The 14148-nt window shown below is 43.0% G+C and overlaps 1 protein-coding gene across 1 annotated transcript in view; it reads left to right on the top strand.

Annotated features, from left to right (window-relative positions):
* ttn.2 (titin, tandem duplicate 2) overlaps window positions 1-14148 on the top strand; it is a 228147-nt gene that overhangs the window by 166092 nt on the left and 47907 nt on the right. Inside the window, exons 183-204 of the mRNA XM_080290745.1 lie at window positions 33-332; window positions 594-887; window positions 1201-3205; window positions 3339-4026; window positions 4152-4416; window positions 4599-4925; window positions 5038-5322; window positions 5447-5746; window positions 5826-6128; window positions 6269-6544; window positions 6648-6947; window positions 7032-7334; window positions 8284-8583; window positions 8669-8956; window positions 9056-9358; window positions 9641-9943; window positions 10025-10330; window positions 11587-11874; window positions 12325-12615; window positions 12753-13040; window positions 13125-13712; window positions 14038-14142. Coding sequence (XP_080146871.1) covers window positions 33-332; window positions 594-887; window positions 1201-3205; window positions 3339-4026; window positions 4152-4416; window positions 4599-4925; window positions 5038-5322; window positions 5447-5746; window positions 5826-6128; window positions 6269-6544; window positions 6648-6947; window positions 7032-7334; window positions 8284-8583; window positions 8669-8956; window positions 9056-9358; window positions 9641-9943; window positions 10025-10330; window positions 11587-11874; window positions 12325-12615; window positions 12753-13040; window positions 13125-13712; window positions 14038-14142 — 8706 coding nt within the window. The remainder of the gene's footprint in view (window positions 1-32; window positions 333-593; window positions 888-1200; window positions 3206-3338; window positions 4027-4151; window positions 4417-4598; window positions 4926-5037; window positions 5323-5446; window positions 5747-5825; window positions 6129-6268; window positions 6545-6647; window positions 6948-7031; window positions 7335-8283; window positions 8584-8668; window positions 8957-9055; window positions 9359-9640; window positions 9944-10024; window positions 10331-11586; window positions 11875-12324; window positions 12616-12752; window positions 13041-13124; window positions 13713-14037; window positions 14143-14148) is intronic.

Here is a 14148-nt window from a genome sequence, read left to right as displayed (position 1 = left end):
ACTTTAGTGATGTTCTTTGTATGTTTCTTCAGACAAACCTGGTCCTGTACAGCACCTCCGTGTGTCTGATGTCAGGAGTGACTCTGCCTACCTGTCCTGGAAAGATCCAGAGGATAATGGTGGTACTCGCATCACTAACTTTGTGGTAGAGAAGAAAGACACAGCTTCCACTCAGTGGGTCCCTGTCTGCTCTACATCAAAGAAACGCAGTATGATGTTGAAGCACCTGATGGAGGGCACGTCCTACTCGTTTAGAGTTGCCGCTGAAAACCAGTTCGGCCGCAGCGAATATGTCGAGACACCAAAGGCCATCAAGGCAATGAACCCACTCTGTGAGTAACAACACAGTGACTATTTATCCTTCAAATTCATCTATATTATTTTGGTGTTGGAAAATTCCACAGATGCTTGTTTAATCATCCAAAATCTTACCTGGCGTAGGGTTTTCTGGCGATGCTATTCCCAGATTATGAACAGAATCAACTTTCTGGGATACTAAAAATAAATTTCCTTAAGCACCAAAGAAAACTGTGTTGCACAAAGAGTGAGTAGTTGAAGCCTGAATCGCTCTCATTTTGCTTTCATCCCTCCAGTCCCTCCTGGTCCTCCCAAAGACCTGCATCATGTTGATGTGGACAAGACTGAGGTATGGTTAGCATGGAACTGGCCTGATCGCAATGGAGGAAGTGAAATCATAGGCTTTCTGGTTGAGTACCAGGAAGAGGGAGAGAAAGAGTGGTATGAATGGAAAACTGTCAGCATCCCTGAGAGTCATGTGACTGGTCTGGAGGAAGGAAAAACCTACCGCTTCAGAGTGAGGGCTGAGAATGCCATTGGCCTCAGCAGACCTGATACCACAGTGCCTATCCTCTGCCAGGAGAAACTAGGTAGGGCAGAAGACAGTATTTGCATGACCCCTATTGGATTTCACATATAACTAATAGCATGAAATTAGTGTTCCAGTTGTTTGTTTTCACCTGAAATTAGATATTTACTTAATAGTGTAGGAATTGTGGTGCAGATGTGTGTTCCATGATAGTGTCTCGAGTGAGTACTTAGAATTAGAGGAGGCAGATGATCTTAATGAAAAAAAGAAACTGTTGATAAGGCTGGTAAACTGGTAAAGTTTGAATAATTTAACTTTGTTTCATATTTGTTTCATATGAGTCTAGTAATGTGAGGTGACCTCTTTTTGCACAGTGCCCCCAATTGTTGAAGTTGATGTTAAACTCACTGAAGGCATCATTGTGAAGGCCGGGACTACCATCAGACTGCCAGCTATAATGAGAGGAATCCCTGTCCCAACTGCCAAGTGGTCCATCGAAGGAGAGGAGATCACCAGCCAGGGCAACATTAAGATTGACACTGATAATTTCTCCACTATTCTCAGCATTAATGAGTGCACCAGAAACCACACTGGAACCTACCTGCTCACTGTGTCCAACCCAGCAGGAACCAAGACGGTGGCCTTAAATGTCACTGTACTCGATGTTCCAGCTGCTCCGATTGGACCTGTCAACATATTGGAGGTCATGCCAGATTCCATGACAATTGAATGGCGTCCTCCTAAAGATGATGGTGGGAGCCCTATAACCAATTACATTGTGGAGAAAAGAGAGTCCAACAAAGAGACATGGGGAGGTGTGAGTTCTGGTAGTCTTGCAACGCAGCTCCGGATCGCTCGCCTTCAGAAAGGAGTAGAATATGTAGTCCGCATTCGTGCTGAGAACAAGATGGGCATTGGTGCTCCTCTGGAGAGCAAGCCCACTGTTGCTGAGCACTCATTCATGCCCCCTAGTGCACCTGGTAAGCCACAATCCTATGATACCTCAGAGGATGCTGTTACACTTGGCTGGACTATGCCCCTAACTGATGGTGGCAGTCAGATCACTGGCTACATCATTGAGCGCAGACACAAGGGAGGAAAGTGGATCCGTGTCAACAAGACACCTTGCAAGGACCTGAGGTACCGAGTCCTGGGCCTCTACGAGGGCAGCGAGTATGAGTTCAGAGTGTTTGCTGAAAATATTGCTGGATTTAGTGGCCCCTCCCCAGTCTCCGACCCCTGCAAGCCCTGCAGGCCCATCACTGTCCCGAGTCCCCCTGTCAATCCTAAAGTTAAAGATTACAGCATGGCCACTGCTGACCTGGTGTGGACCAAACCTACCAAAGATGGAGGCAGCCCAATCCTTGGTTACACTGTGGAGATGAAGAAAGCTAGCGCTGAAGAATGGAAAAAAGTCAACCTGGATGACTTGATCAAGCAGTGTGCCTACAGGGTGAAGGGTCTGGAAGAGGGTGTGACCTATAGATTCAGAGTCTTTGCTTCAAACATGATTGGAGACGGGGAGCCAAGAGAAATCCCAGAATCAGTCACTGCTCAGGATATTCTTATACCTCCAGAGATTGAGATGGAGGCCACTTGTCGAGATTGTGTTACTGTGCGTGTTGGACACAACATCAACATCATTGGTTACATCAAGGCTCGCCCTGATCCTGAAGTTTTTTGGTCAAAAGAAGAGACTATTCTAGAGAACAGCAAACGTGTTACCATCCTGCAGAATCTTCCTTTAGTCCACCTAAAGATCAAGGAAGCTACAAGGAATGACCATGGCAAATATATTCTGAAAGCTTCAAATGAAGGTGGTGAGGCTTCCCGCACAATCACAGTTAATGTTCTAGACCGACCCAGCCACTGCCAGAATCTGAATGTGACCTATGTCACTAAGGGCTCATGCATGATCAACTGGGAGAGCCCTAAGGACAATGGTGGATCCGAGATCACCAACTACATTGTGGAGTGCAGAGAGCCTAGTATTAGCATGTGGTCTATGATCTCTTCCCACTGCACTAATCGTAAGATCAAGGCAAAGCTGATGGAAGGCCATGAGTACCTGTTCCGTGTCTGTGCTGAGAACAAAATAGGACCAGGACCCTCCGTGGAGATCAAAACTCCTACATTGGCCATGGACCCTATTGACAAGCCCGGCGAGCCTGAGAACTTCAGAGCAATTGACATTGGTAAGAACTATGTCAATTTGAGGTGGCGGAAGCCTGACTATGATGGTGGAAGCCCCCATCTCTCCTACAACCTGGAGTGTAAAACTAAAGATGCGGAGGAGTGGGAAAAACTCAACACCACTACTCTCACAGACACCTTCTTTTTGGCTGATAAATGTGTGGAAAATCAGACGTACACCTTCAGGTAGGTTACTTCATTTCTAATTTGTAATTACTGATTGTTTTGTTGGGTGTTTATCTGATCAGAAATTGTGTTCTGTAAGGGTTATCCAGCTATCTACCTTTATTTACCTTTATTTTTACAATTTGTTATCCAGAGTGCAGACTGTCAGTGAAGGAGGTGAGAGTGCCTGGGTAAAACTTGCAGATATTCTGGTGAGGGAGGAGATCCAGAAGCCTGTCATTGACCTGAAGTTGGCTGGAACACTGACAGTAAAAGCTGGAGAGTCAGTCAGGATGGAGGCTGCTCTGAGAGGAAAGCCCCAGCCTGAGGTTAAATGGATGAAAGATAAGGCTACTGGAGACAATCCCAGAATAAGCTATGAAACTGGCCCAGACTACTCAAAATTTCTGATGACTAAGTCCAAGCGTAGTGACACAGGAAAATACATTATCACTGCCACCAACTCGGGTGGGACTTTCACAGCATATGCCAATGTTAATGTCCTGGACGTTCCCGGCCCAGTGAGAGACCTGAGGATTACTGGCATTGGAGCTGACAAGTGCAGAGTGGTTTGGGATGCTCCAGAGGATGATGGAGGTTGTGAGGTGGACAGCTACATTCTAGAGAAATGTGAAACCAGGAGGATGGTTTGGTCCACATATTCAGCCTCTGTGGTCACACCATACTGCAACGTCACTCGTTTGGTGGAGGGCAATGAATACATATTCAGAGTGCGGGCAGAAAACAAGATGGGAACTGGCCCTGCCATGGACAGTAAGCCTATAACTGTCAAGACTCAGTTCAACAAACCTGGACCCCCTGATGCCCCTGAAGTCACCAAGGTAAATTTTTGTATACTCTCTACTCGGTTTTATTTCAAATTGTGTCTCGTGGAAAACATTTCAACATCTTCAAGCTTTTATAACATAGTAATTAACATAGCTATAATAATTGGTTGTGATTAAAGGTGAGCAAAGATGAGATGACTGTGGTCTGGGCTCCTCCTGAGAATGATGGAGGAAAGTCAATCACTGGTTACATCCTTGAAAGGAAGGAGAAGAGGGCAGTGCGCTGGGTGCCCTGCACTAAGAGCCCAATCTCTGAGAGACGCATGAAAGTAACCAACCTGATTCCAAACCATGAGTACCAGTTCAGAGTGAGAGCTGAGAATGATGTCGGTCTGGGAGATCCCAGTAAACCCTGCAGACCAGTTGCAGCCAAAGATCCTATTGGTGAGTTTGCTGTCACAACTTTACTATTAAGAAGTTCAAGTGGGGGGGTTGTTTTGTTTTGTTTTTTTGTGGTAGAGCTGAAGAACATGTAAAATGCCAGACAATGGGGTTTAAGATTTGACAAGCTTCGTCTTTTATTTCTGCATTCATAATAAGTTTTGTTTCACTGTCTCCACCTACAGAGCCACCTGGTCCCCCTGCAGCCCTGAAGGTGGCCGACAGCACAAAAACCTCTATCACTCTGTCCTGGTCTAAACCTGTCTATGACGGTGGCGCCCCCATTATTGGCTATAGCTTGGACATGAGGCTGAAAAGTGAGGCGGACCCTGAGAATCCCACAGTGGGCTGGAAGAGAATTGATACTCATGGACCACTGGTGCTCACAGAATTTACTATTGGCCAGCTTGATGAAAAGCAGGAGTATGAGTTCAAGGTGTCAGCCCAAAACCAGGTGGGCTGGGGACGCCATGCTTATTTGAAGGAGGCAGTGTCTCCCAAGGAGATCCTGGGTAAGAAGTCATCAGATTCTGTGCCTCAATAAATGTTTTATAGTACAGTAGTCTTGTAAATTTTCCAAAAGCTGATGACACTAAACATTCATTTGTTTTTCATGTAAAACAGAGGCTCCAGAAATTGAGCTGGATGCCAGTCTGAGGAAAGGCCTTTCTGTGAGGGCTGGTTGTCCTATAAGGCTTTTCGCCGTGATCAGAGGAAGGCCTGCCCCCAAGGTTACGTGGAAGCGGTTGGGTGTGGACAATGTAATCCGCCGAGGTCACGTGGACCAGGTTGACACCATGTCCTTCCTTGTTATCCCTGAGAGCACCAGAGAGGATTCTGGAAAATATTCACTCACTCTGTCCAACTCAGCTGGAGAGAAAGCAATATTTGTCCGTGTCAAAGTCCTTGGTGAGAAACAAAAAACGAATGTCAAATGGTGTATTTTCTTTTAATAACTTTTAAACCCGTTTAAAAAGACTGGTCACTAATGAGGAGGCTGTCATGTCTTTGATTTAAAAAATTTTGTCCACAGACACACCTGGTCCGGTTGGCAGCCTGGATGCCACTGACATCACCAAAACAACAGCTCAACTCTCCTGGTTGCCACCAGAGAATGACGGAGGCTGCCCCATCCTCAATTACGTTGTGGAGAAACGAGAGGTTGATAGGAAGACCTGGACCAAGTGCACAGAGGACCTGAAGAAGACTAGCTTTAAGGTCACCAACCTTACACCTGGCATTGAGTATTACTTCAGAGTCATGGCCTGCAACAAGTATGGCATTGGAGTTCCTCAGGACTCACCCAGGTCCTACTTGGCTGTTGACCCAATCAGTAAGTTCCGTGTTCTTCTGACTCTGAATTTAGTCTGTTTTGTTAATTGTTCCTAATCCCTGCTTTGTTTTGGATTCAGGTGAGCCAGACCCTCCAAAGAAGATGGACGTGTTAGAGATCACCAAGAATAGTGCTACACTGGGCTGGCTAAAACCACTCAGGGATGGAGGTGCCAAAATCAATGGTTATGTGGTGGATTACCAGGAGGAGGGTGCACCTGAGGACAAATGGACACCATATTCTGTGGTCAAAGACCTGACTATCGTGGTAGTTGGTCTGAAAGAAGGAAAGAAGTATAAGTTCAGAGTGGCTGCTAGGAACTCAGTGGGAGTCAGTTTGGCTCGAGAGGCTGAGGGAATGTTTGAAGTTAAGGAGCAGCTCAGTGAGTAGACAAGTTTAAAAATTTCCTCATACTAGTATGGATAATAGTAACTGAGACACTGTCATTTATGTAGGTCAATCAAAAAGTTTAAATCATCATGAAATACAGAAGTAACTATTGATATTTTGTCTTCCTCTCAGTGGCTCCGAAGATAATCATGCCTGACATTGTGACAGTCAGAGCTGGATCCAAGATGACGATTGAGGCTATTGTGGCAGGTAAACCTGCTCCTGTCTGCAAGTGGAAGCAGGGCAATGAGGATGTGCTAACCTCTGATCGCCTGTCCATTGTAAAGACGCTGACAACTACCTCACTTATTATAAAGAATGTAACAAGAAAGGATAGTGGTTACTACAGCCTGTCAGCTGAGAACAGTACTGCCAAGATTAATCAGATCCTCAAAGTCATTGTCATGGGTAAGTTAGAACGGAGACTTTTTACACCGCTGGTTCTTGTAAACACATCAGCAGTGCTTTGCCCTGCCTTCCATTATCAACATGTGTGCTGTCTGTGTCTCAGACATCCCTGGACCCCCTGAAGCTCCTTTGGAGATCACTGAACTGGACATGGATGCGTGCACACTGCTCTGGAACTCGCCACAGGAGGATGGTGGTAGCAACATCACCAACTACATTGTAGAGAAGTGTGATGTTAGCCAGGGTGATTGGATCACCGTTTCTACATCTTGCACAAAGACGAGCTTCAGAATGACCAAACTGACACCTGGCAAAGAGTACAGCTTCCGTGTTCGTGCTGAAAACAGGTTTGGCGTCTCTGGGCCTACCTACTCTGAGAAGATGATTGCCAGATATCCATTTGGTGAGCATTTGTATTCTAATATGTATCATAGCTTCCCAACATTACAAGAATAACATTATGTGTTAATGGCTTTTTTCCCCAAAGATCCTCCGAGTGAACCCAGAAACCTGCAGATAAACAAGATCAACAAGGATTTCGTCATCCTATCATGGGAGCGTCCCAGCTCTGATGGTGGGAGCCCCATCAGTGGATATTGCATTGAAAAGAAGGAGAGGAATAGCCTTCTGTGGGTGAAGGCTAATGAGACTCTGGTCAAAGCCACTCAGTACACCTGCACAGGCCTGATCGATGGCCTGGAGTACACCTTCAGGGTGTCAGCACAAAACCAGGCCGGACAGGGCAAACCTTGTAAACAGACAGACTTCATCACTGCCAGGACTGCTGTCGGTATGAACACTTCTTATAACTAGAAAAACATCATAATTTTTCTCACCATTTCACCATATTGTTGGTAAATTTCAGTTAAAACCAATAGCACAAAAATGACAACTTTAAATTCAAAGAGCTCTTCACAACACAACTGCACTTTTATGTCATTCATGTTTTTATTAACTGGAAAAAATATCATATACATCATTTTATGTATGCCCTCTGTTGTTTTTAACATTTCCCGATCAGTTTGTTGAAGCTAGCAAACATTTGATTTTTTAAAAATTATTTTTAACCACGGAATAAAAATGTATCTCCCCTTTTAGATAACGTGCTCCATGTACCAAGGCTAAATATTTAATAGTGATTCAGTTCAGCAGCCCCAGGCCCTTTAATACATGTCAAACAAAAAGATAAGGAAATTTATTTTTAAAATACCTACTTCCGTTACAAGTTAACTAACCAAACACATCTGAAATACAGAAGCCCATTTTAGCCCTAACATTAAAGTGGTGAATTCTATTTTTCTGTCTATCAGTTGATCAATCAGTTACATTTTTTTTTAATTATCAATCAATCAATGTCAACTCAACAGTAATATAGTAAAGTATATAACAGTAAAGCTAGGGAACCCTTCCTTTAAATAAACATGCTGTAGTTGATTTAATACCCACAGAAACTGAGGAGAAAGCAATTAAATGATTACAGATGCTGCAATTCAATGATAAAATCAGTAGTTTAATTATTCCATGTCAAAATCACCTACACAATACTCCCCACCCACAATCGTCTTTGACTCATATCAGAATGATTCAAATTCTACTTTTTCTGGTTAATATATTTTCTTTTTAATTTCAGGATATATTGCTATATATATTTGCACTCTTTTGCATTCAAGTTCATTCTTTGTTATTTAAACTGTATCGTCTACAACTGTTCATTTGTGGGGTTTTTTGTTTCTATCAAGACCCACCAGGAAAACCCGAGCCCATGGATGTGACCAAGAGCACTGTATCATTAGTGTGGGGCCGTCCAAAGCATGACGGTGGCAGCAAGTTGATTGGCTACTACGTGGAATATACAAAGCTTCCAGAAGAGAAGTGGACTCGCTGCAATGCCAACTGCATGAACATCCAGACAGAGAACTATGTGGTGACTAACCTACAGGAGGGTCAACAATACCAGTTTAGAGTCATCGCCAAGACCGCAATTAACAGCAGCCTTCCATCTGAGCTGTCTGACCCTATTCCTGTCATCGCAGAGAATGGTACAACTCTGCATAGTAACGAAAGTGATACACAAATACAGTCATATACAAATAATCATGAGGGTTTTTTTCCTCTTCTATGCAGTTGCTCCTCGTGTGGAATTAGGTGTTAACATGAAGAACCTGATTGTGGTGAAAGCTGGAGAAAATGTCTTCCTGGATGCTGAGGTCTTTGGCAAACCACTTCCCAAAGTGAGCTGGAAGAAGGATGGAGTACCTCTGGTCCTTGCTGAGGGAATGAAGATGTCCCAAAAGAAACATCTTCATCTGCTGGAGCTATACTCTGTCACCAGGAAAGAGACTGGGGACTACACTATCACAGCTGAAAATGTCAATGGCACCAAGTACGCCACCATAAAGGTCAAAGTACTCGGTAAGCTAAAGTTATGTTAGTTCATTTTATTGTAGTGCTTAAGCTAGCGTTTCATGTTTTGAGAGAAAAAAGCTTATCCTTGTGTTTTTTCTACCACAGACAAACCAGGCCCTCCAGCCTCAGTGAAAATTTCTAAGGTGTTTGCTGACCGTGTTAAGCTGCGATGGGTGCCACCACTTGCAGATGGCGGTTCTGAAATCACTAACTACATCATTGAGAAGCGTGAGACTAGCAGGGCCAACTGGGCATTGGTCACCTCAAACATCCATGGACACATCACTGACTGTTCAGTGGAGAAACTTATTGAAGGACACGAATATCAGTTCCGAGTCAGTGCTGAGAACCAGTATGGTGTGGGAGATCCCATTATGACTGATGCCGTCACGGTCAAGAATCCGTATGGTAAGAAAACTCACTGTATTCTACTTGAGGAGAATGAAATGAAAAAATGAAAGCATGCATGTTTTACTGACTGCATAAAGTCTCATATTAGCTTGACCATGTTTAAATCATTAAAATTACTGTGATTTGATATATAGCTTGACATTTTTTTGCTTAAATTCAATTTTTCAAATTGTGAATTGTGTGACATGGCTAATGTGTAAGTTTTTTATTCCTTTATAACACCATGTTGATCAAAGTTGGTGTAGCCCATCAGAGAATTAAAACATTATCTCTTGTCAGATGTTCCTGGTCCATGTGAGCCACCTGTCATCACCAACATCACACAGAACTCCATGACAGTCAGCTGGAAGGCCCCAGCCAATGATGGCAAGTCTCCCATCCTTGGCTACATGGTGGAGAAACGTGAGGCCACTGAGCTGAGCTGGGCTAAGGTTAACCGCCGACCAGTCATTGATAGGACCATCAAGGCCATTCAACTGACTGAGGGCTCTGAGTATGAGTTCAGAGTAATTGCTATAAACAAGGCTGGTCTTGGGAAACCCAGTGACGCTTCAAATGGTGCCCTGGCTGTTGACCCTGTCTGTGAGTATCTGCTTTAAAACACACTTTCTAAATGAAAGTAAAACGCTTCAGACAACTAATTATTCATAAATAATTATTTAGATCCTCCCGGGCCACCTGCCTTCCCCAAGGTGGTGGACTCTACCAAGACGTCAGTTAGCCTTAGCTGGACCAAACCAGCATACGATGGTGGCTGTGAGATCATTGGATACTTGGTTGAGTGCAAGCGAGTTGATGCAGAGAGCTGGACAAGATGCAATGTGCCGAAGAAACTCCAGGCCACGAAATTCCTGCTGACAGGCCTGATGGACAACACTGAGTACCAGTTCAGAGTCACGGCTGTTAACAAGATTGGCTACAGTGAGCCCAGCGAGGTGCCTGGAAACTACATGCCTAAGGATATTCTAAGTATGTTCCCAGCTGTCTCTGATTCAACACTATTTAGATAAATAATTTCCAAAAGGAAAATTGTTTAGTTTACTGGTTTAATTTAATGGTTTACTGTTTGACTGAGGAAGAATAAAGTAGTCGTGGTCAATCACATGACCACTTAAAGACAAAGCAACAAGGTGACAAGGCCACGTAAAACCAGAGTCATGATAAACTATATATACGCAGCGTTTTTTCCTCAATACTTTCGTCACGTTTACTGTCTAAGGACAGCACAGCGAACACTCTCTGCTTATGAGCAAACAATAAGAAAAACAAAACAAAAACTGCCCGTTTGTGTTGGTGGGAAAATGCACCATGTGGACCAATGAAAAAATGATATGGCAACATGACATTTGGTTGTTTAGGAAGAGGCGGAAGTTTCAGGAGTGACGGCGAGAGAGAGAGAGAGAGAGAGAGTTTTGAGATGTGAGAGATTTATGACGTTTAGCGTGTTTGGAGTGTGTAGTTAATGTGTTGTCTTGTGTAGTTAGTGTGTAGTTTTGTGTTGTGTGTCAGAACAATGAGGCGACTGCTGTCTCCAGGTAAAACAGGAGTGATACACCTGCTGCTGTCAGACCTGCAGGTATCAGGCTGTGATGTTTCCTTTATAGTAGACAGAAATGTTGTTTTTGCAGTGGCACAAATAATTTGTGGCATCTTATTGAAGAACAGCTGATTGTTCTGTAAATAGTTTGAAATGGTTATTAAAAAAGGGTAAAAGGTAAATGGATGCAAATAACTTTGTTATTTGTAAAACATGTGCATATGATTTAAACATTGACAATTTATATTTGCATTTAAAGTTATGAAATATGATTCATTAAACATGTTTGTGGTTGTTACAGTAAAAATATAACTTTTTCTACTCTGATTTTATGTTTTTTGTCTGATTTTAGATCAATTGTGTTAATACAGTTTGTCAAAATGAAAACATGACTGTAAATTCAGACATGTGAGGTTGTGCTGAAAAGGATGAGACCAAACAAAGTAAATAGTTTTTAAAGGTGAAATGTGGAGGAAACATCAAAAGTAGTTAAAATGGCCAATTATACCCTGGATTTTTTTTAAAGTAACACAATAGTTACTTTTCAAGTAATTATTACTTTTAGAATCTTGTAACTCAGTTACTAACTCAATTACTTTTTTGAAGAAGTAACTAGTAACTATAATTAATTACCTTTTCAAAGTAACTTATCCAACACTGTTAATGACCCACCCTTTGTTTCCTCCAGTTGCTCCTGATGCTGAGCTTGACGCTGACCTGAGAAAAGCTTTGGTTCTGCGAGCTGGAGTAACCATGAGGCTCTATGTACCACTGAGAGGACGCCCAGCACCGAAGGTGACATGGACTAAAGTTGATGCTAATTTGAAGGAAAGGCAAGGACTACTGATCAAGACATCGGACTGGGACACCCTACTGATGATTGAGGATGTTAACAGATGTGATTCTGGCAAATATGTTCTGTCACTGGAGAACAGCAGCGGCTCTAAGAGCTACACCATCGTAGTAAAGGTCCTTGGTAAGAATTTCTGGCATATAAAATGTTGAGTACACACACTCCAGTGAGTTGTACTGTCACATGCAATGTAGACATGTAAATGAAACCAAGTAAGTGAAAAACCTTTTCACTGATTTATAGTTCAAATCTATCAAGAGGTTTTTCTTAACCTGCATCGAGCTGAAATACAATTCTTGAAATGGTGGTTTTAAAAATTAAACATTAAATGTATTAAATGGAGTCGAACCTAGTTTTCACCTTAAAATGTGTAAAAAAGTAGAACATATATATGATTATATAAGATATATCAGAAATATCAGCATGAAGAAAGAAAATGTTTTTTTTTAAATAAATATAGAGTGCACACATAGGCCTAATGTGTGCTTTCACTTCAGACATGCATTTGTACTCGTGCTTGTATAACTTTCTGAAAGCTATAAGGCAAAGAAATTGCTTCTCTTGCCCACTTAGATTCTCCGGGCCCACCCTTAAACCTGACTGTGAAGGAAACCTCCAGAACCCATGCCTGCATCACCTGGGATGCCCCACTGATTGATGGTGGTAGTCCAGTTAAGAACTACATCGTAGAGAAACGTTTGGCTGAGAGGAAAGCCTGGACCTGTGTGTCAGCAGATTGTCCTAAGATTTCCTTCAGGATCACCAACCTGGAGGCAGGACAGGCCTACTGCTTCAGAGTTCTAGCTGAAAATGCATACGGCATTGGAGAAGGCTGTGAGACCCCAGGCAGCATCAGGGCCTCTGGTAGTTACAAGATATTTGATACTTAAATTTAAATATACTCATGCTGTATAGCCACTGCATTCATGAGCTCAGACACTATATATGTAGCTAAAAAAACACAAACGTTCAACCTTCGTCCATTTGTCCTTCCTGTGCAGAGCAACCTGGTCCAGTGACAGACTTCAAAGCTCAGAAGACTACAAAGAACTCTATCACCCTGTCCTGGAAGAAGCCCATCAATGATGGTGGGAGTTTTATTACTGCATACATCTTGGAGCAGGGTGAAGGCGAGGAGAAGTGGAAGCAGATCCTGAAAGGCAAGAATACCTCACACACTATTGGAGAACTGACAGAAGGCAAGGAGTATTCTTTCAGGGTCAAGGCACTCAACGAGTCTGGAGAGGGACCACCCACTGAGCTCACTGCTGTTGCAAAGGACCAATTTGGTAAAAATGCCTTCATGCTATTCTTAGTTATACTAAAATTATAATGTTGAACTTTTTAATGATGATTATCCTTTTGAACTTCAGTGCTACCCGACTGCAACTTAAGTGATCTGCACGATGGCTGCTGTGTGGTTAAGGAGGGCAGCACAACACGCATTAACATCCCCATCACTGGAGTTCCAAACCCCACTGCTACCTGGAAGAAGGGCGATATGGGAGTGGGTGATACTGGCCGGATGTGTGTTGAAGCATCTCAGGGCATCACCACCTTACTGATTAGAGACTCCCAGAGAGGAGATGCTGACACCTACACTATAAATGTCAGGAACAGTGCTGGCTCAAAGGACTGCAAGTTCCAGCTGAAGGTGGTTGGCAAACCCGGTATTTGCACTGGACCCATTACGTTTGATGAGATAACTGCCGATGCCATCACACTAGAGTGGGGACCACCCAAAGATGATGGTGGTGCAGAGGTGTCTAATTACATTGTGGAGAAGAGGAGAACAACAGATAACAAGTGGACTACAGTGGCTTCTGCCATCCAGAAGACCACCATGAGAGTGATCAGACTCCATGACGGGATAGAATACATCTTTAGAGTGTTTGCTGAGAACAAGTATGGGGTTGGAGAACATCTGAGGTCTGACCCAGTCGTTGCCCAGCATCCTTTCAGTAAGTATGGCCATTGTCTACTACCACTGTTAATTTATAACTGATTATACTTCAGATCTTTTTGTCTTGACAAGACATTGTCTCTAATTTTTTTTGAAAAAGGGCAAAATTATCTCTAGTAATAACATTTAGTGCTCATTATAAGACCTGATGTATTTGTTTTACAAATGTACTTTTAAAATACTAGTAAATGAAATGAAACTATAGCTTTGTTTAGGGATTTTTTAAATCAGTCTTTCTCGTGTAATGACATCATCTGCATTATACTGAACTGATTTTATTACACATATTAATGTCTTCCTCTCGCTTTCTCTTCTTCCTCCAGATGTTCCCGGGGCACCTGCTCCACCAGAAATTGTGAGCATCAGGCATGAATCAGCCATCCTGACTTGGGTTGATCCAAAGGACACTGGTGGTGCCCCAGTTACTGGTAACA

Source organism: Astatotilapia calliptera, chromosome 16, assembly GCF_964374335.1.
Source record: "Astatotilapia calliptera chromosome 16, fAstCal68.1, whole genome shotgun sequence".
In the NCBI taxonomy this organism is placed as follows: domain Eukaryota; kingdom Metazoa; phylum Chordata; class Actinopteri; order Cichliformes; family Cichlidae; genus Astatotilapia; species Astatotilapia calliptera.
This window is presented reverse-complemented; position numbering and strand designations above follow the sequence as displayed.